Source organism: Phodopus roborovskii, unplaced genomic scaffold (genome assembly GCF_943737965.1).
Source record: "Phodopus roborovskii unplaced genomic scaffold, PHOROB, whole genome shotgun sequence".
In the NCBI taxonomy this organism is placed as follows: domain Eukaryota; kingdom Metazoa; phylum Chordata; class Mammalia; order Rodentia; family Cricetidae; genus Phodopus; species Phodopus roborovskii.
The window spans coordinates 2912501-2932275 of NW_026125295.1; the positions used below are offsets into that span (position 1 = coordinate 2912501).

The 19775-nt window shown below is 49.2% G+C and overlaps 1 protein-coding gene across 1 annotated transcript in view; it reads left to right on the forward strand.

The window, feature by feature from the left end:
- The window catches only part of Glb1 (galactosidase beta 1), a 68562-nt gene that overhangs the window by 23300 nt on the left and 25487 nt on the right, over positions 1-19775 (forward strand). Inside the window, exons 6-11 of the mRNA XM_051201872.1 lie at positions 2954-3134; positions 3850-3908; positions 6689-6810; positions 6896-6936; positions 12280-12392; positions 18977-19051. Of these exons, the coding sequence (XP_051057829.1) occupies positions 2954-3134; positions 3850-3908; positions 6689-6810; positions 6896-6936; positions 12280-12392; positions 18977-19051 (591 nt within the window). The remainder of the gene's footprint in view (positions 1-2953; positions 3135-3849; positions 3909-6688; positions 6811-6895; positions 6937-12279; positions 12393-18976; positions 19052-19775) is intronic.

The window sequence follows — 19775 nt, forward strand, 5'->3', positions numbered from 1 at the left end:
TCTTCCCCTGGCCTGGTCTTGGGCGAGAGCCACTTCTCACGGGTTTTGCATCTTGAGTCACTTTCAATTTCTGCTCACAACTTTCCAGCATCTTTTGGTTAGAGAAACTTCCTCAAAACTATCATCAAATATGGGACCCAGTGACACACACTTAAAGCCCCAACACTTGGGGGCAAAAATGGGAGGATGAGGAGTTTGAGGCCAGCCTCAGCTACCTACCATAAAGTTCTTGGCCAGCCTGGTCTACTTAAGTCCCTGTCCCAAAAGCCAGCTAAAGGCTTTTATCAGGCAGTCACTATAAATGCAGCTATTGTTTTAAGCAGCATGGACAGGATTGCTGCAAGGTGTGTGAGCCAGCCTGGTCTACGAAGGGAGTCCCAGGGCACAAAAAAAGGCGGTGAGCGCAGGAAGTTAGTATATCGGTAAAGGCTCCTGCTGCGCGGGCCTGGCAGCGTGAGTTCCATCCCAGAGTCCATGTAAAGGTGGAAGAGACTGCACAGAATTGGCCTCTGTTCCACAGTCATGTCATGGTACTCTTGCTCCCCGAACATGTATACACGCACACGCGTGCGCACACACACACACACACAGGCACGAACAGACTTGTACACATGCACACACATGCAAAAACTCACATGCATGCACACGCACACCTCCCCTCTGCTTTAATTCTGCAGCAGAGAGCAAAGCCATCCATTCTGGGGACATTTCTTCTGTCCATCTTGGCCACTACTCCTACGAGGCCACTCTGCCTTCTCCTGGTCCTCTTCATCCCCTCCTGTTCATCCCCAACCCCCATTCACTAAGTTCACAAGCAGAGAAAGCCGTAAGAAAGCAAAAAGCCATGTGTCTGCCGCTCAGACGTCAGGAGACGGAAGCAAAGCTCGCCATGCCTCGTTCTTTTTTGCAGTTTATATGATGTGACCCATTTCCTGTGTGGTAGTTTCACTTCATTCACATGTCAGAGGTCTCTTTTCACAGCTACAGTTCTTTGCACCTAAGTGGGTGGCTCCCTGCTTGTCTTCCTGGGTGTTTTGTTTGTTTTGTTTAAGGCATAGTTACCCTGTGTAGCCCAGACCAGCCTCAGATCCAGTGATCCTCCTGCCTCAACCTCCTTGCCACTGAGATTATGAGTGTGGTCCACCATGCCAAGTCCCACCAGCCTCCAGCTCAATGTAGCTGAGACTGGTCTTGAACTCCTGACCCTCCTGTCTGCCTCCAATGCTGTGATTACAGGTGCACACCTGCTGCCTGCTTTATGCATGGCTGGGGATCCACACCAAGGCTCTTGTTCCTACGAAAGTACTCGACCAACTGAGCTACATCCAAGTTCCTCCCCATTCACTCTTTGCTTTGTTTTGTTTTTTGAGACAGGGTTTCTCTGAGTGGCCCTGGCTGTCCTGTAACTCATTCTGTAACCCAGGCTGACCCTGAACTCACTCTGCCCGGCTTCCCATTGACTTTTTTCCCTTTTTTTTTTTTTTTTTTTAACAATCTTATTTTACATACCAGTCCCAGCTCCCTCTCCCTCTCATCCTCTGACTCTCCCCCTCTCCATTCTCCTGGCTCTCCCCCCCACCTTCTTCCCACCCATTTACTTTTTTAAGATAGGATCTCACTGGGGTGGAGAGATGGCTCAGTGGTTAAGAGCACTGGCTACTCCTCCAGGGGACCTGGATTCAATTGCCAACACCCACATGGAAGCTCGCAACTGTCTGTAACTCCAGTTCCAGGAGATCTAACATCTTCATACGCGCAGGCAAACCACCAATGCACATAAAATAAATAAAGGTTTTTTTGTTTTTTGTTTTAAGTTAGGCCGGGTGGTGGCTGTGATAGTTGCTTGTCTCTCTCTCCCACCAGGTCAAGAGACAGTGAAGGTTGAGAACCACTGAGTTAGAGTAAAGCCTGTTAATGTCTGGGGCCTCTGTCTCAGTCCGGGTTACTGTAGCTGTGACTAAACAGCTCACACAACCAAAGGAACTTAGGGAGGAAAGGGTTTATTCAGCTTAAGCTTCCACGTCACTGTTCATCATCAAAGGAAGTCAAAACAGGAACTCAAGCAGGGCAGGGACCTGGAGGCAGGAGCTGATGCAGAGGCCATGGAGGGGGCTGCCTACTGGCTTACTTCCTTCCCGTGGCTTGTTCAGTCTGCTTTTTTATAGAATCCAGGACCACCAGCCCGGGGTGGCCCCCACCCACAATGGGCTGGGCCTTACCCCATCAGTCACTAATTAAGAAATGCCTTAGGGGCTGGCCTGCAGCCTGAGCTTAGGGAGACATTTCTCAATTGAGGTCCTCTCCTTAGATGACTCCAAGCAGCACAGCCTCCTCCTTCTGGGGAGGGGGTCTTAAAGGAAGAGATGGTTACTAAAAGGGAATATTGTGGGTGTGAGTGGATCTCTGGGCTTTTTTTTTTCCAGTTTGTTTCTTTTGTGAGTGTGCGTCACAGCACACAGGTCCAGATTGGGTTCAATGTATACTCCAGGTTCAGGAGCCTCTTCGTGAATCTCCTGTCTCCGCCCACTCCACCCCCTAGCCCTACCTCCATCCAGCCATAGGAGTGCTGAGAGCTGAGAGTATAGATTGGGTCATCCACCTTGGGTTGTGCAAGCTAGCTCCTTGACCCACCAAGTCATCTTCCCACCTGTTTTCATCGACAGACTTGGGATACCCAAGCTTTCCTCTGCTCTATATGTCTTTCCCACAGTGCACCTGGATTTCACCATATGTTCATAGGCATAGGGATAAGATTGCAAATAGGGGATTTTCACACAGGGGACACGGTTTGCTTTATTGCACATACACCCCAAACCAGTTTAGGCTGGATCTGCCCCTGCCCCCTTCCTTCCTGGATATGGGGTATGTTTTGGATATATGAACTAGTTTGCAGGGATTGCCATGCTAGGACAGTGTGGGCATCTGCTGTTTCTCATCTCTCTTCTATACACAGGTTGAGAATGAGTATGGCTCCTACTTCGCCTGTGATTATGACTACCTGCGTTTCCTGGCACACCGCTTCCGTTACCATCTGGGCAATGAGGTCCTTCTCTTTACCACCGACGGGGCAAATGAAAGATACCTTCACTGTGGCACCCTGCAGGGCCTCTATGCCACCGTGGATTTTGGAGCAGGTCAGCGTTTGTGGCAACTAGGAAATGTTGACGAAAAAGTCTTTCCTCGAAACCACAATCAGCACAGCTTATGGCTTAAGTAGCTTGAGCAGACAGAATGAGATGTCTCAGCATTTCCTTTATGGAGTGAGCTAGTCGGCTTTGCAGTAGTATTATGAAATACCCGAGGGCACCAGCTTATAAAGAGGGAAGGTTTGTTTCACTGCATAGTTTCAGTCCACAGTCTGGCCTGTGACAAGAGAAAGTCACATGGGTGGCCTGGGCCCCCCTTGAAACAAAGAAACAAATAAAGGAAAAACTACTATAGTGTTCATGGCAGAAGGGGGAGAGAGACCCCTCAGTTCTAAGATATTAAATAAGGAGGAGGGGACGTGCTGGCTAAGTCACTTCCTGGAAACCCCACATCCATAGGACAAGATTTTTTCGTGCATTTATTTATATTGGGGGAGGGTACTCAAGAGCTGTGGAGCATTTGTAACTGTGGGAGTCATTTCTCTCTTTGTACTGTGTGGGTCCTGGGGATTGAACCCTGGTCATCAGCCTTGGTAGCAAGCACCTTTCTCCTGTGATCCCTCTTGCTAGCCCTCCACTTCCTCTATATTTTCTTTGGGATTAGAGTCCAGCCTGTGGGTTCTATACCAGTGACCACAGCAGGCTGCTTAGCTTATTTCTTATGCTTGTGGCTGACTTTTCTTCTACCTCTTGTGATTTCCAGTCGAGAATATCACAGAGGCTTTCCTAATCCAGAGGAAATTCGAACCCAAAGGACCTTTGGTAAGAACTGGGGGTGCGGCGCAGAGACTTCGGGCTTGTACCAACTCCATCACAGCTGTCCCCAGAGGAGGTACAGGCTGCGGAGGAGAACATGTACATCTTTGGTGTTACTTTTTATTTTTTGGCTCTGCGATGAGCAGCTGGGGGGACTGGGGGTATAGCAGGACTCATGAGTGACAGCTGGGGCAGTGACTGGGTCTGGTGTAGCCCAGGGCTCAGAACTCAGTGTGTAACCAAGGCTGACTGCAAACTCCTGAGCATCCTGCACCCTCCTTTCAGACACCGGGAACAATCGTGATTGACATGCCCAGACTTATGGGGTGAATCAAAGCCAGGGCTTCCTACATACAGAGGATGGCAGTCTTCTAACTGAGCTAGATCCCCAGGAACAGTTGCTCTGACTCGAGGGGCCTAGGAGTGGCTGGTTCACATGTGTATTCTTTTAAGGTTTGCTTTTATTATGTTTATGTCTATGTACACACAGGTTTGGATACTGTCAGAGGCCAAAGGGGCATGTAGGATCCCCTGGAGCTGCCTGACATGGGGTCCTGGGAACTGGACTCCAGTTCTCTGGAGGAAGCACAGATGCTTTTAACCTCCAAGAAGTCTCCAGCTAAGAGACTTATTTCTTAGTCTTTGGGCTCCTCCACCTCACTGGAGGGATCTGGTTGAAATGCAGAATTCATTCTGCTGGGCCTGGGTGGACCTGATGTCTGAGGAAGCACTAAGGATGAAGGTTGGCTGAGCAGTGCTGCTGAAAAATGCTGGGAGAAGGAGGCGGACACACACACGCACGCATGCACACACATACACACACGCACGCACGCACGCACGCACATACACCACACACGATGGCCTCCATCAGCCCCTGCTCTCCCCACTCTCCCGTCCTGGCTTCTGCAGCCACAGTGGTGGTGTTTGTACAGTGTTATTTGTACACAGAGCACAACAAGCTTCATTTGCAAAACAGCTCTTCGGAGCTCGGTGGAGCCTGCTCAGACAGGCGGAGCTATTTCCTGGAGCCTCTCCAGGTTCCCTTTTTCATTTCTGATGTTGAACTGATGGGAAGTTGCTTGCAGACAGATGGTGCTCGTGTTAGCTGGTGGGTCTCAAGATCAATATTAGAACAAAAAGAGTGAGTCACTCATAAAGGATGTATTTGGAGCTGCTTTCTGTTCTTAAATAAGGTGTTATGGGGAGTCCACCAGAGATGACCACTCAGACACAGCCAGTTGAAAGTCTTTATTCGAGTCGGCTGGGACTGCACTCAACTGCTGGGGACCTTAGTGTGGCCCCAACCATTTGGACCAAGGGGCTTTTAAAGGCAAAAAAACCATACCTCTTACCTCACTCAGCAACAGCAGGAAGGGAATTTGCTCCAGCAAGCAGTTCAGTTAATTATTAGCTGCAGGGGGTTCTGTACAGGCAGGCAGTTTAACAGAAACTAAGGTAAACCGTTAGGTACAGCGGAAGATTTGGTCAAGCAAGCAGTTTAATGGAAGTCAGGATAAGCAGTTCTCTGAAGACTCTCTGTGCCAGCAAGCAGTTTAGCAGAAGCCAAGATAAGTTAGCTGAGGCTTCTTGACCTCAGGGCGTAGAATAAGATTGGGTAATTTCCCACTGGACTCTCCATCAAAGAGATCACATTCTAGTTAAACCTGGAATGGCCTAGCAAGACTGCAAGACGGAGGAACCTCTGCACTGCCTTGCCGTACCACGCTGGAATTGAGTGCAGGGCTTACACACGCTAAGCAATTTCTCTACTACTAAGGTACATCCCCAGCCCTTGGGGTTTTGTGTTCTCATTTCCGATACAGTCTTGTTACGTGGTCTCCAGTTGGTTTCAGATTAATTAATTATGTAGCCCAGACTAACTTTGAACTCATAATCCCCCTGCCTCAGCTCCCCAAGTGCTTGGGTTCTGTTTATACATCACCGTGCCTGACTGTACTAATTATTTATGAAAGTATCTTCTCGGACTAAATGTTTTGGCTTTGGGAGGAGGGGTTTGGAATGTGGGAGTAGCTGACAACACTGACCTAGGTGAAAAGAATCAGTTGTCCCAGCCTAGAGGAATGCTCAGTGGTTAAGAGCACTGACTGCTTTTCCAGGGGACCTGGGTTCAATTCCCAGCACCCACGGGGTGGCTCAGTTGATTTTTCAGCCAGGTGGCAGTGGTACACACCTTTAATCCCAGCAATCCTAGCACTCGGGAGGAAGAGGAAGGTGGATCTCAGTGAGTCCGAGGCCAGCCTGGTCTACAAAGCGAGCTCCAGGACAGCCAGGACTGTTACACAGAGGAACTCTGTCTTGAAAAACCAAACAAATAAATAAGGTCTCATGTAGCCTAGGCTGGTTTCTAACTCACCATTTAGCTAAAGATTTCCTCCTGCCTCTACCCCCTGAGTACTGGGATGACAGGAGGGCGGCACCATACTACAGTTTATGCAATACTAGGTAGGGATGGAACCAGGACTTACTTCACCCTAGACAAGCATCCTACCAACTGAGCTACATTCCCAAGGGTTTCTGATTGGCAGTGGGTTGGACCAACAATGCAGAACTTGTAAGAACTGAGTAAAATGAGATGTCACAACTGGCTGGCACTTAGACAGTATAGATGCTCATGGGACCCTCCCAGCTCCAGGTTAAGCATGCATATCAATCTTCCTCACCACCTGTTCCTTGGAGGAGTGAACAGGGCGTGGCAGGGACACCTCAGCGCTCTCTGAAGGTCATCATGAGTGTCTCTTAAGGGATGTCCCCTTTTCCCTTTTCAGATCAATTCCGAGTTCTATACTGGCTGGCTAGACCACTGGGGTGAGCCTCATTACACAGTGAAGACTGAGCTAGTGGCCGCTTCCCTCTATGACCTGCTTGCCCGTGGGGCCAGTGTGAACTTGTGAGTGTCCATCCAGCATGGGGAGAGGGAGCCCTGTAGCTGTGGCTCACGGTCAAGTATGTGTATTCTCTTTATTTCTCTGTAGGTACATGTTTATCGGTGGGACCAATTTTGCCTACTGGAATGGTAAGATCTGTTTAACATCCATTGGTAAAAGACTATTCTGTTCGCGGTGTGTGATTTGGGAGATGGTACCTGTGGCCAATCTTTATTTTCTGTTTACATCTGTCTTCCAAATTTTCTAACAAACAAGAATCATTTTAGTGTAGCGGGGGGACCTTTAAGGGACATAATTTGATCATTTAAGGGTCTTATTTTCAGCCAGGTGTCTGGCAGTCTCGTGTATCTGTGTGTGTTTGTGCAGGTACATGTGTACATGTGTATCTGTGCAGGGAACAACCTCAGGTGTCGGTCCTTTGGCACCGGCTAGCTTTTTTAGAGGAGGTCTCTCTCTAACCTGGAACTTAACCAAGTAGACCAAACCGGACACTGAGCTGAGGGACCCTCCTGCCTCCATGTCTCTGCCTCCTCTCTCTCTCTCTCTCTCTCTCTCTCTCTCTCTCTCTCTCTCTCTCACTACTACATGTATTTGTTTTTGTGTGTGTGGCTATCAAAAACAACTCATGGAGTTGGTTCTCTTCCTCCACCCCGTGGGTCCTGGGGACTGAACTCAGATGCCCGGGCCTGGTGGAATATCTTTATCCCATACCATCTCCCCACTCATGTAAGGAGTAAGGTTTTTTCCTCCCGCCGCTGGTCTTGTCCCGCCGCCGCGCCAGCCCCAATTAACACACCGAGTCTCTGTATTTGATATAATGCTGTTGGCCAGGTACTTGTTTCTTATCGGCTAGCTCTGTCTTAATTATTAACCCATTTCTATGTATTTCCACATGGTCTCATCTTACCGGAGAGCGGGGGCCGGCGGTTCTGTTCTCTCCCTTCTCTCCATCTTGACTCCTCCTTCCTACTTCCTCTTTCCTCCTTGTCTCCTAGTCCCTCCTATCTTCCTTTCCTATTGGCCAACAGTGCTTTATTCATTAACCAGTATTAACCAGTATGAGAAACATATTTACAGAATGACATCTCCCATCACACCCCTATTTTAATTGTTTTGAAAACCATAAAACTGACAATTTTAAATACATATTGCAGATGTTCTCAGAGCTGTACAGTCCTTCCCCTCTACTTCCAGAACATTCTCCCATCCACCCGAAAGAAGTTCCACACTGTCACAATCACTCCCCTGTCCTCCTCACAGACCCTGGAGGCCACTAACTTCATCCCTGCTCCTGGGTACTCTCCTTCTTTAGATGGTTCATACAATATATAGATTTTAATCTGATTTCTTTCATTTAGGCCAATATTTTCAAGGCTCATCCATGTCCTAGCATGTATTCATACTTCATTTTTATTGGTAAATGATATTCTGGGGTTGGGTTGTAACTCAGTTGCTGGAGAACTTGCCTAGCACGCACAAGGCTGTGGGTTTGAGCCCCATGCACAACCCTGACATGATGATCCACACTTTAATCCCAGCACCTGGGTGATAGAGATGAAAGGATTAGAAAGAAGTTCAAGGTAATATTTAGGCTGCACAGTGAGTTGGATGCCAGCTTGGACTATTTGTGACCCTCTTTCAAAGAAAGAAAGAGAGAGAAAGCTCAGTCAGCATTTGGGAGGCAGAGGCAGGAGAATTACTACAAGTTCCAGGCCAGCCTGGTCTACATGGTGAGTCCTAGACTAGCCAGGGCTACATAGTGAGACTCTGTCTCAAAACAAAAAACAATAGATCGGTAAAAGACAGAATAACAACAGCAATAGTGAAAGGCAAGAACTGTGCTCAGCTCTCCGGGGCCCTGCCTGCATGGCCGTAGAAATATGTCTCCCGCCTACCTGCCCTATCGTGTCCGTGTCCGTAGAAATCTGTCTGCCGCCTCTGTTTAATTCCCTGGTCAGGCTCATTCAGACAGTGATTATTGGCGTCCCTTTACAGATAAGAATATAAGGGAAACCAAAATTATCCCATACTTCCTGTTCTGCTGGCCAAGGGCAGAGCCTGGATTAGAGCCCAGGCTTCAGTGAGCCAAAGGCACTGCCCTTCAGATAACCCCCTTCAGCCTGGAAGCCTGGAGTAAACCCCAAACCAGCCAGGCATGTTCCCCAGGCCTCCGAAGCTGCTTTTGGGCCAGCTGGCCTGACCTTGGCAGCTTTACTTAGACCTCCTTCCCCCCGGGAGAGACCTGTGCATCCAACCTTAGGGAGTGTGCATGTCCATTTGTGTAGTGTACATCCCCAACCCTGTGTGTCCACATCTCAGTACCTGGGGTGTTCCACATTTCCTGGGGGGCGTGGGCACTCCTGCTCACATTTCTGACATCTTTCCTGGAATCCCCACAGTGGCTTAAGCACGCACCGTTCCCCTGTAGTGTTAATAACTTGCTGTGCAAGACAGGGACTTGAGTTCAAGCCCCAGAGCCCACGTTAAGAAAAGCCAGGCTCCAGGTCAAAGTGGCACACACTTTTAGTCCCAGGACTAGGGTAGCAGAGGCAGGAGGATCTCTGTGAGTTTGAGGCCAGTCTAATCTACAGAGCAAGTTCCAGGACAGGGTCCAAAGCTACACAGAGAAACCCTGTCTCAGAAAGAAAGAAAGGATGGATGGAGGGAAGGAGGGAGGGAGGGAACAAAAAAAGAAAGAAGGAAGGACGGACAGACGGACAGAAGGAAGAAAAGCCAGGTGTCGTGGAGCACGCCTTTAATCCAGTCTGGTCTATAGAACAAGTCTCAGGACAGTTAGGGCTACACACAGGAAACCCTGTCTCCAAAACAAAATGAAGGGAAGAAAAGAAACACCAGGCATGGTGAGGTGAACGTCTGTAATCCTAGTGCACGGAAGGGAGTCAGGCAGCTTCTGGGACTTACCAGCCAGCCCGTGGAGCTGAAGTGGGAGCTCCAGGCCGATGGGATACCCTGTCTCTGGAACCAAATCAAGTGCCATGCAGCGATGCAGTGGCTATAGGTTCTTGCTGCCAAGCCTAACGACCTGAATCTGGACCCACATGGTAGAAGAAAGAAAAATGACTCCTGAAGCTGACCATGGTATAGACACAAACAAAATTAATTCATTAACTCAGTTTTTTTTTTTTTTTTTTTTTTATCCATTCAAAACCAGATGGGTAGTTCCTGGCTTGTACATACATTTGCACACATATGCATGCCCACACTGTCATGGGCAGATATGCAGGCCCACCTGCACATACAATGCACCTATATGCATATGTGCCTGTGTGTGTGTGTGCATGAACTCACACACGTGAGGAACTAGAACAGAGTCTCCAGTTGACCCTTTAGTGCCCCGTTCATTTCACCCGGGCTGTTGCATTTGTGTCTGGAGCTTCACTACACACTGGCCTCCCCACCCCCATGCTCGCTTGGACTGAGGACTCAAGGGTCAGCATGGCTTGGTTTGCCCGTAAGGTGCATGAAGCTTAGTGCAGATCGAGTCAAATAAGAAACCCCTCTGGAGAGGAGCCACACGGAAGGTGAACTCCTTAGATGAGGATGTGGTTTGTAATCTCTCTGTGTGCGTCACGGGGAAGGATGTATTTGAACCTGTGCTGCTTCTGGGGGGGGGGGGCAGACCTCATGGAGAGCTGTCTCTGATGAGCAGGAAGTAGAGAAATTCAGTCCACCAACCTGTCCGCTGAGTGGTCTAGGTCTTCCAAAGTGACGTTCTGTGCAGACAATTGATGAGGAAGCAAGGGCCAACCTGATCATCCCCTTGCTCGTTTGTCAGCCCCTCCGACAGCGGGTCCTCGGTCGGTCGGACCCATCGTAGTGAACTTATCACTAAGTATCGGCGAACTTACTCATTTACTTACAAAAGGAGCCAGCCTAAAACCGCTCCATCCTGACGCGCTTGCATAGCCCACGCAAGCGCTGTCTGAGCTGGAAGAAGGCACAGACCTGGCTGGTTTGCCGTAGGCTACAGCAGCGCTGCCTGTTAGAAACGCAGTCTCAAGGGCTGGCTGCAGGTGTCACTTGCTTGGTAGAGTGCCAGCCTGGCCTGCAGGTGGCCTTGAATTCCACCCCCGCCCTGTGAAAGCCAGACTTGGTGATGAGGCAGGAGACCAGAAGTTCAAGCTCACCCCTTGGCTACACAGTAGCTCGAAACTAACGCGGACAGTCTCTGCTCTAACCCCCACAGGAACCAGGGTCTCCACTGCAGCGCTCAGACACCGTTTCTCAGACTCCACCACATATATGTCTTTATGCTGTGCCTGAGTAATTTTTCAAAGGACCAACCAATATTACAGGGAGCCCAAATCTGTGAGCGGCATCTTTGACAAGCTTGGGAGTTTCTGGTCCAGACTCCGTGCCTTGGACAGTAATTGCCAGAGAACTCTTTTACTGGTCATTTTGTGTCCCCGACCCCAACTCTCCTCATTGGTCTTTGGAAGTTGTATTGATCATACTTCCCATTGCTGTGACAAAGCACCTAACAGAGGCAAGCATCAGGAAGCGGGCAGGGGCTTCAGGTGGTCATGTCACAGCCCAAGTCTGAAATCGGCAGATGACGACTGGTGGACCTCAGCTGGCCTTGTCCTTCGTGTAGGACACCAGCCTGCAGGATCCCCTCACCTCAGTAAACTGAGTCTAGAAACTCCCTCACCTAGGAGCGTGCCTTCTAGGTGATTCTAAGTCCCATTGAGTCAGTGGTATCAGCCATCACAGGAGCAGGTCCCAGAGAGCCAGCAAGATGGTCCTTGGGTGTGTCTCGGGAGCAAACCTGCCACCAAGAATGACCGGGTGTGAGGGGCCAGGGTGATGTAACTGTGAGTGTTGTCAGCCTGTCCTGAGGAGCTCTAGAGCACAGGAGGTGGTCTGTGGGTCCCCAGCCTGATTGGTTGGTAGATAAAGGCTTTCCCTGGAGGGAGATGGATGAGGAAAAGCAGGTCAGAGAACCAGGATTGATTCCCAGAATCCACATGGTAACTCCAGTCCCAGGAGATCTGACACCCTCTTCTGGCCTCTGTAGATCAAACATAGCATGTATGCTGGAAAAACACATATTCGCATAAAATGAAATCAAAATGGGGAGAGAGAATGACCTTGAACTGCTGATCTCCCTTTCTCCGTCTCCCAAATGCTCGGTAACAGGCATGTGCCACCTCACCCATGCAGCTGGATCCCAGCTCTGATGATTTGGGCTTTTAGGTGTCTGTTTGTTTGTTTTATTGTGTGTGACAGGGGTTCTCAGTGTAGCTCTGGCTGTCCTGAAACTTGCTCTGTGGACCAGGCTGGCCTCGAACTCGGTTTGCCTGCCTCTGCCTCCTGAGTGCTGAGAATAAAGGCGTGCATCACCACCTCCTGGCTGTTTACTGTGTCTTCCATTTCTCCTCACCCTAACCCGAGCCCCTGAGCAAGGCCTTCAGTAGTGATCATGAGTTATTTCCCCTTCTGCCCCCTAGGTGCCAACATTCCCTATGCAGCACAGCCCACCAGCTATGATTATGATGCTCCACTGAGCGAGGCGGGGGACCTGACTGACAAGTATTTTGCTCTTCGAAATGTCATCCAGAAGGTGGGTCTTTCGAACTCTTGTCAAGCTGGACTGGTGGGGAGCCTGCCTTGAACTCCTTAGGGCTCTGTAGATGACTTCTCCCCGGAACCTTATTGAAAGAGTGGATGAGGGATGCATGGGTTTGGGGTGCAGCCACACCCGATGAAGACTCCATGAGTTGATCAGCAAGGCTATAGGCTCTGTACCCTTCATCTGTAAGAGTGGAGTTAGGGTACCTAGTCACGCTGTAGGGAGAACAAAGGACGTGTATAAGCCATCCAGGATGGTCTCTGACATGGTCTGTCCAGCAGGTAGAAGCCAGAAAATGTGTCCTGTGGTGGCTCGAGTGGGTAGGGAGAGGAAAACAGACACCAGTGTGCAGAGCAGCTGGGTATTGTGCTGAGAGAGATGCTCTGTTCTATCTGGGGCAAGTGGCTGCTGTTTCCTCTAGCGGGCTCTGGAAGCCCTTGCTCCTGCCAGCAGGCCAGCCTCTGAAACACCTGAAATCCTCAGGTGGGGTTTCCTGTCTCTGTGGTGAGTTAAAAAAAAAAAAAAAAAAAAAAAAACCCACAGTCTTTCTGCTCAGTCACCTGAGTTTTGAAGTTAAAAAAACATAGGTTTTCTGTCTATAAGTGGTAAGTTAAGTGGCCTGTGATGTCAGTTTTAATATGTGTTAAGATTCGTGTTAGGAAATATTTGCTTTTGTTCTTCAGGGTTTTTGTTTGTTTGTGTTTTGAGGCAGGGTCTCTCTATATAGATGAGGCTGGTACTTTGAATTTACAGAGATCCGCCAGCCTCTGCTTCCTAAGATCTGGGATTAAAGGGTCCACAGCTGGCATGTTACAGAAAAAGCTTGATATAAATGGGGGTGGGGGTGGGGATTGCATGCCTGTAATCTAGAGGGTCGGCAGCTAAATCATTCTCAGTGATATAGTTCAAGGCCAGGGTGGGCTGTATAAGACCCTATCTCAAGACAGAGAGAGAGAGAGATTCTCACCTAAAACTTCTTTTACCTTTTACAAAAAGTATTTTTTAAGATTTGTTTTATGTGTGTGCATGTGTGGTGTGTGTGTGGTGTGTGTGTGTGTGTGTGTGTGTGTGGTGTGTGTGTGTGTGGTATGTGTGTCTGTATGTGGTGTGTGTGCATGTGTGGTGTGTGTGTGTGTGCATGTGTGGTGTGTGTGCGCGTGTGGTGTGTGTGTGTGGTATGTGTGTCTGTATGTGGTGTGTGTGCATGTGTGGTGTGTGTGTGTGTGTGTGGTATGTGTGTGTGTGTGTGTGTATGTGGTGTGTGTGGTATACGTGTGTGTGGGTCCCTGAGATGCCAGAGAAACAGCACGTTACCCTGCAGCTGGGGTTATAGGCAGTTAGTTGTGAGCTGCCCATTGTGGGTTGGTACTGTGAACTGAACTAGAAAGACCGGTGAACACCCTTAGGAGCTGTACCGTGCAGCCCAATCCATTGTAACTCTTCACACATATAGACTGATTTCTGTTTTGTATGTGAGCATGTATGTGTTTGTAAGTACACACATGTGCCTTCCTCAGTCACCCCTCAGCTTATTTTTGAGGCAGAGTCTCTCCCTGACCGTGGTGGCTGGCAGGTGCCATCCTCATCTCTGGGATCACAGGCGCATGCCACCCTGCCCAGCTTTGGGTGGGGTTGGGATTGTGTGGCCTGTGCCTCAGCATGGAGCCACCTCTGCAGCCCCACCCAGAGATTAATTTCAGCTGGGGTTTTGGGTGTTTTGGTTTTTTTTTTTGTTTTTTTTTTTTTTTTTTTTTTTTTTTTGTAATTTTTTTCACACTCTCCCTTTTCTTGTTTTTCTTCTCCTTATTACTTTATCTCTGCCTTGTTCAAAGACGTTTCTATTTTCTTGTTTCCCCTTCTTCTGGTTGGGATGGTTTTTTGCTGTGTTTTTGTTTTCTTACCCATTCAAGTGTGTTATCTGTGCCCTTAGAAGAATCAGGTTCCCAAGGCAACCTTTGTATGCAAAGTGACCAGAGTGCAGCAGCCAACGCCCAGTGGGAGCCTCCCTGGTGCCCCTTCCTCGTCCCCAGCTCTCACTGCCTGCCCCCAGCTAACCACTGCCCCAGCTTCCTGTTGCGTATATTAACTTTACTTGTTTTGACCCTGATATAAATGGATTCATTCAACATGCACACCTCCACGTGTGGCTCTCGGGAAGCTCCGGCACTCGCCTGTGGTTGATAATAGTGAAGGACTCGGTTGGTACTCGCCTGGCATGCACAGGGCCCTGGATTTGACCCCTGCACTGTGTAGAGGATATGTTGGTACACACCTGCAATGCCAACATCCGGGAAGTGGAAGCAGGCAGGAGTCATCCTTGGCTACATAGTAAATCTGAGGCCATCCTGAACTACATGAGACCCCGCCAGAAAAATAATTTTAAAATGTAATAAGGGGCTGGCGAGGTGGCTCCACAGGTAGAGGCGCTTCCGGTGGACCTGAGTTCTGCCCCCGTCCCCTGACCCCACTGTACCTAAGCAGGGCATGATAACAAACACGTGGAATCCCACTTGGAGGGTGGAGACAGGAAGATTGGGTGTTCAAGGTCATCCTCGGCTACCTTGAGAATTTGCTACTTGGAATCGTGTTTTAGTTAATTACTTAATTCGCTCCATAATGGCTTCAGATAACGTTTTTTACCCATATGTCTCTTTCCTTCGAGGATGGTTAAGTGGGTATGTGTTTGATTTGTGCTAGCCGGTTTAGGTTCTTGGTGTAAAAGGTAAAATCTAAACCAAGACTAAAGCTAAAGGCAAGGGTAAGAGAGAGTGGCGTGTTGATGGCCAGCACTGGGGCACTGTCGGGACTCAGCCAGGGAGGGGAAGGTGCCCTGCTCTAGAAGGCACTGGAAGGAGCCAGCAGGTGCAGCGCGCGGGAGATGGAGTGGACGAAGCCAGGGTCAAGAATGGAACTGTTGCCTCCTAGGCCAGACTGAGAGTGGTTCGGCTGCCGGAGCTGACCTGGAGGCGGGCACAGTGAAGTAGGAGACCAGTTAGGGACTGGTGGCGTGGGAGTACACACGGTCAGTCAGACTCAGACCGCGGTGTGACGGCGGAAAGCCGTGAGCTGTGGCTCCCACCTACAACCTCAGCACTTGGGAAACTGAGGTACCAAGAGTTTGCCTTCGATCCTAGGCTGCACAGTGAGTCCTAGGCCAGCCTAAGGTAGCCACAGTGTGAAACCCTGCCTGGAGGAGGGAAGGGAACGGGAAGGAAGGGGGGGGTAGAGTGCGGCTGCTAGCGCAAGTGGGCTGGCGAGATGGTTCAGTGGGTAAGTGCTCCTCACCGAGGCTGAGGACCCGAGTTCAAGTCCAGGGATCCACAAGGTAGAGCGAGAAGACTGACTCTTGACCATTGTCCTCTGATCTCCACATTCAACCAGCGGCAGTGCACACACACACACACACAACACAACAACAACAACAACAATAATAATAATAATAAATTAAAAAACCAACAACAAGCCGGGCAGTGGCGGCGCACACCTTTAAGCCCAGCACTCATGAGAAAGAGGCAGGTGGATCTCTATGACTTCCAGGACAGCCAGGGGAACACAGAGGAACCGTGTCATGAAAAATTAAAAAAAAAAAAAAAAAAAACAACAACAACAACAACAACAAAGCATAAACCCCATAAAACCAGAATCAAAGTTTTCTCACTATTTGGCCTGACAACTTCATCCTTGGAGTTGTGGCTGATATCGTGTGTGTGGGTGGGTGGAAGGGGTGTCTGTGTGTCTGTGTGTCTGTGTGTATGTGTGTGTGTCTGTGTGTATGTGTGTGTGTCTGTGTGTGTAATTGTGTGTGTGTGTGTCTGTGTATGTGTGTGTATGTGTGTCTGTGTGTGTGTGTTTGTGTGTGTGTGTCTGTGTGTGTGTGTCTGTGTCTCTGTATATGTGTGTGTCTGTGTGTGTGTGTGTCTGTGTCTCTGTGTGTGTCTGTGTGTGTCTGTGTCTCTGTATATGTGTGTGTATGTGTGTGTATCTGTGTGTGTCTGTGTCTCTGTGTGTGTCTGTGCCTGTGTGTGCCTGTGAAGGTCAGAGACATCTCCATGACAGTCATGGGCAGAAGGTGTCTGCAGGCCACCTCAGTGGCTGAGATTGCGTGTGGAGCCTGAGGAAGAGGGGACAGAGGACCCACCTGGAGATCCCACGTATTTAACGATGGATCAATCGATCCATCGGTCAGGCCAAGTAGGGCAGACCTGCCCGGGAGCCATCTCACAGGGAATGTGACAGGGCCAGCAGGAGCCCAGCAGGTGACAAGCCTGACAAATGGGGTTCAACCTCCAGGCCCTACACGGTAGGAGAGAAGGGACTCACACCAGCGGTCCTCCGACCTCCATGCGTGCACCCCCGTAGCGGGTTTTAATGTAATAAATACCGGTTTTAAAGGAAACGAATGTGGTAGGTTCCAGTTTAACATGTGGCCCTCTCATTCCGTCCTTTTCTCTCTCTCTAAACTCCTCATTTCTTCTTTGGGGACATCTCAGGTCTAAAGGGCAGGGATGGCTTGCTTTATACCGTCATCGGGTCTAGAGGATAGAGAGGGCTTATTTTTTCATTCACTCACTCACTCTCTTATTTATTTGTTGGTTTTTCAACACCCACCCACCAGGTGCTAGAATTAAAGGTGGGGGCCATCACCACCTGGCTCTGGAATGGCTTCTTTTAAGACAGTGGAATCTTCTGTTTATCTCCCCCCAGTGCTGGAGGATCACGCCCAGGGCCTTGCACGTGCTAGACAAGCTGTCTGCCACTGAGCAACGTCTCTGGCCCTTAGTGGTCTTTCTCATAGGATTTGTAAATATGTCTGCAGTAGGTAACTGATTTGTTAAAATATTTGGAATATTTGCTTGGGGGGGAGGGAAATATCTATGTCAAGTGCCCCATGTAGACTCAGCTGGTCCTCCCTTCTCCAGAGACTTAGGGAGTGGGAAGTCTCTGCCAGTGCGAAGGGCACCCAAGAGGAGATGGACATGTCTGTCGCATGGAGATGGACATGTCAGACTCACTCTGCCTTGGACTTTGGAGAGAATGGCTTCCCGGCAGGCTGCATAAGCCTAGTCTCACTGACAAAGGTCACGTGTGAACCTTCAAGGCATCAAGGCTTGACAAGACTTGTGACATTTGCATTTTTCTTAGGCACTGTCTTTGGTGTGGGTAAAACTGAACCAGACACGGTTAACACTTTGACCATAAAACTATAGGGCAGAGCCCTCCTCCCTCTCCAGTCCTGATGAGGCAATGGTGGCTCTATTTTTATGAGCTCTTGAATAAATTGGTAACCTGTTTTTAATAGTTGCATTAAACATGTGTGCGCGCGCGCACACACGAGTTGGTCTATGCATACATATGTGTGGGACAGAGGTCAACTTCTACTATCTTCCCCTGTCTCTCTGGTCTATTGTTTGAGATAGGGTCCCTCACTGGACTCTAAGCTTGCTTTATCAGTTACACTGGCTGGCTGTCTCAGAAGCCCCACCTCTGTATCCCCTGAGGCTGGCTTACACACGTGTACCGCCACACCTGGCTTTCATGTGAGCCCTGAGGATCTGAACTCAGTCAGGTCCTTATGCTTATCGGTTGGCATTCTCTCCAGCCCAGCCATCAGCCTCCGACTCATCTCTGAGCAGAGTTGTTCATGCTGGTTTCCCGATGTGTAATAATATGGGAATCTTTAACGCTTGACTTCATATGAGGTTCGTTCAGCTGTCTTGGGTATTTCTTGAGCTGGGCAAGAACTGTTTATAGCCACACAAAATGCTAAGCCAAATCTGTTGGGGATAAATGAAGGACAACATCAGACTGGAGCAGAACAAGCTGGTTTCCATGGAATCTACTGGATTCCAGGACGGGGGGTGGGGAGGAATCTCTCTTCTGACCACGCCCCTCTGAATGCTGTGACAGGCCGTATTGATGGTCAGTTTGAAAGCGGTGTTGGGCACAGATTATGATGGAGAAATGCAGTGGCATCTAGTGAACCTGAAGAAGTAGCTACGCCCTTTGGGCGTGGTTTCAGGAATGGACATGATCACTTTAAGCTAGTAAAGCTGCCTTAGGTAGGTCAGGGAGAACATCAGAAGGGCAGAGACTGCATCTTCTAGAGCAGGAACAGTATGGCAGTTATTCACTCTTATCTGTGTAAGTTGTTCTCCAATAAAACATCTATTTATCTTTATCATGGGTCTGGTGAGCTCCTTAATCCCCCACCTTCAGAGAAATAAAGGGTAAGAGGCATAGCGTTTGTGTATATTTGCTTATTTTCTGGAGACTTTAATTACCTCGATAGGATGTTATGATTTTTCTAAGCAATAAACTGCTACCAATAAAACATTAAACAGAGATGAGACATGGTGATACATGATTTTAATCCCACACCAAGGAGGCGGAGGCAGAGGCAGGAGGACCTCTGAGTTCAAGGCCAGCCTGGTCTACAGAGTGAGTTTCAGGACAGCCAGGGTTACACACAGAAACCTTATCTTGAAGAACCAAAAAGAAGAAAAGAATATCTTTATAGATGTGTGTCTAAAAAGTTAACAGTGCTATCTCTTCTTTCCCCCCACTCTGCTTTATAGTTTAAAGATGTCCCAAAAGGCCCTATCCCTCCGTCTACACCCAAGTTCGCCTATGGGAAAGTTGCTCTGAGAAAGGTAAGGTGGGGTCGGGAATGAAGCTCAGTGGGTAGAGTGCTTGCCCGGTAACTCATAACCCAGGTGGGCTGGCACACACCTGTCACCCCAGCATTCAGGAGGTAGAGGCAGGAGGATCAGGGGTTCAGGGTCATCCTCGGCTACATAGTGAGTGAGAGGCTAGCCTGGGCTAAGTAAAAAATTCTGTCTCAAAAAGAAAAAGTCACATCCTCACCGAGAGTCCGATGGGGAGATGCGCTAAGTGAAAGTGCGGCAAGCCCGCGGGGGCATGGTGGGGGTGGGGGGGTTGTTTTTCTCCGAATTTGTCTTCTGAGAGTTGGTGGAGTGATTGGCATTTCTAGGGGAGCAAGGAGATGGGAGATAAGAAGACTGGGATGTAAACTGACAGGATGTGAAGACACTCCGCAGGAGAGGGAGAGGTGCTCTGGGCCACTCAGATCATTTTGGGTCAGCTCTTGGCTTTCAAAAGCAGTGGTATGGGAGTGACATCCTACTCGCTATTCTGTCCAGTCAGGCCTCCTCCCGCCATTCACCTCTTTAATTGTTTCCTTTATTACATTTATTTTGGGAGGTGGGAGACATGGATGCCATGATTCCCAAATGGAGGCCGGTGGACAACATGAACGTGGGGGTCTGGGGACTCAGGTCATCAGACATGGCGGGCGTCCTTACCTGATGAACCATCTTGCCGGGCCCCATCCACCTCGTTTTTAATGAGTTCCTC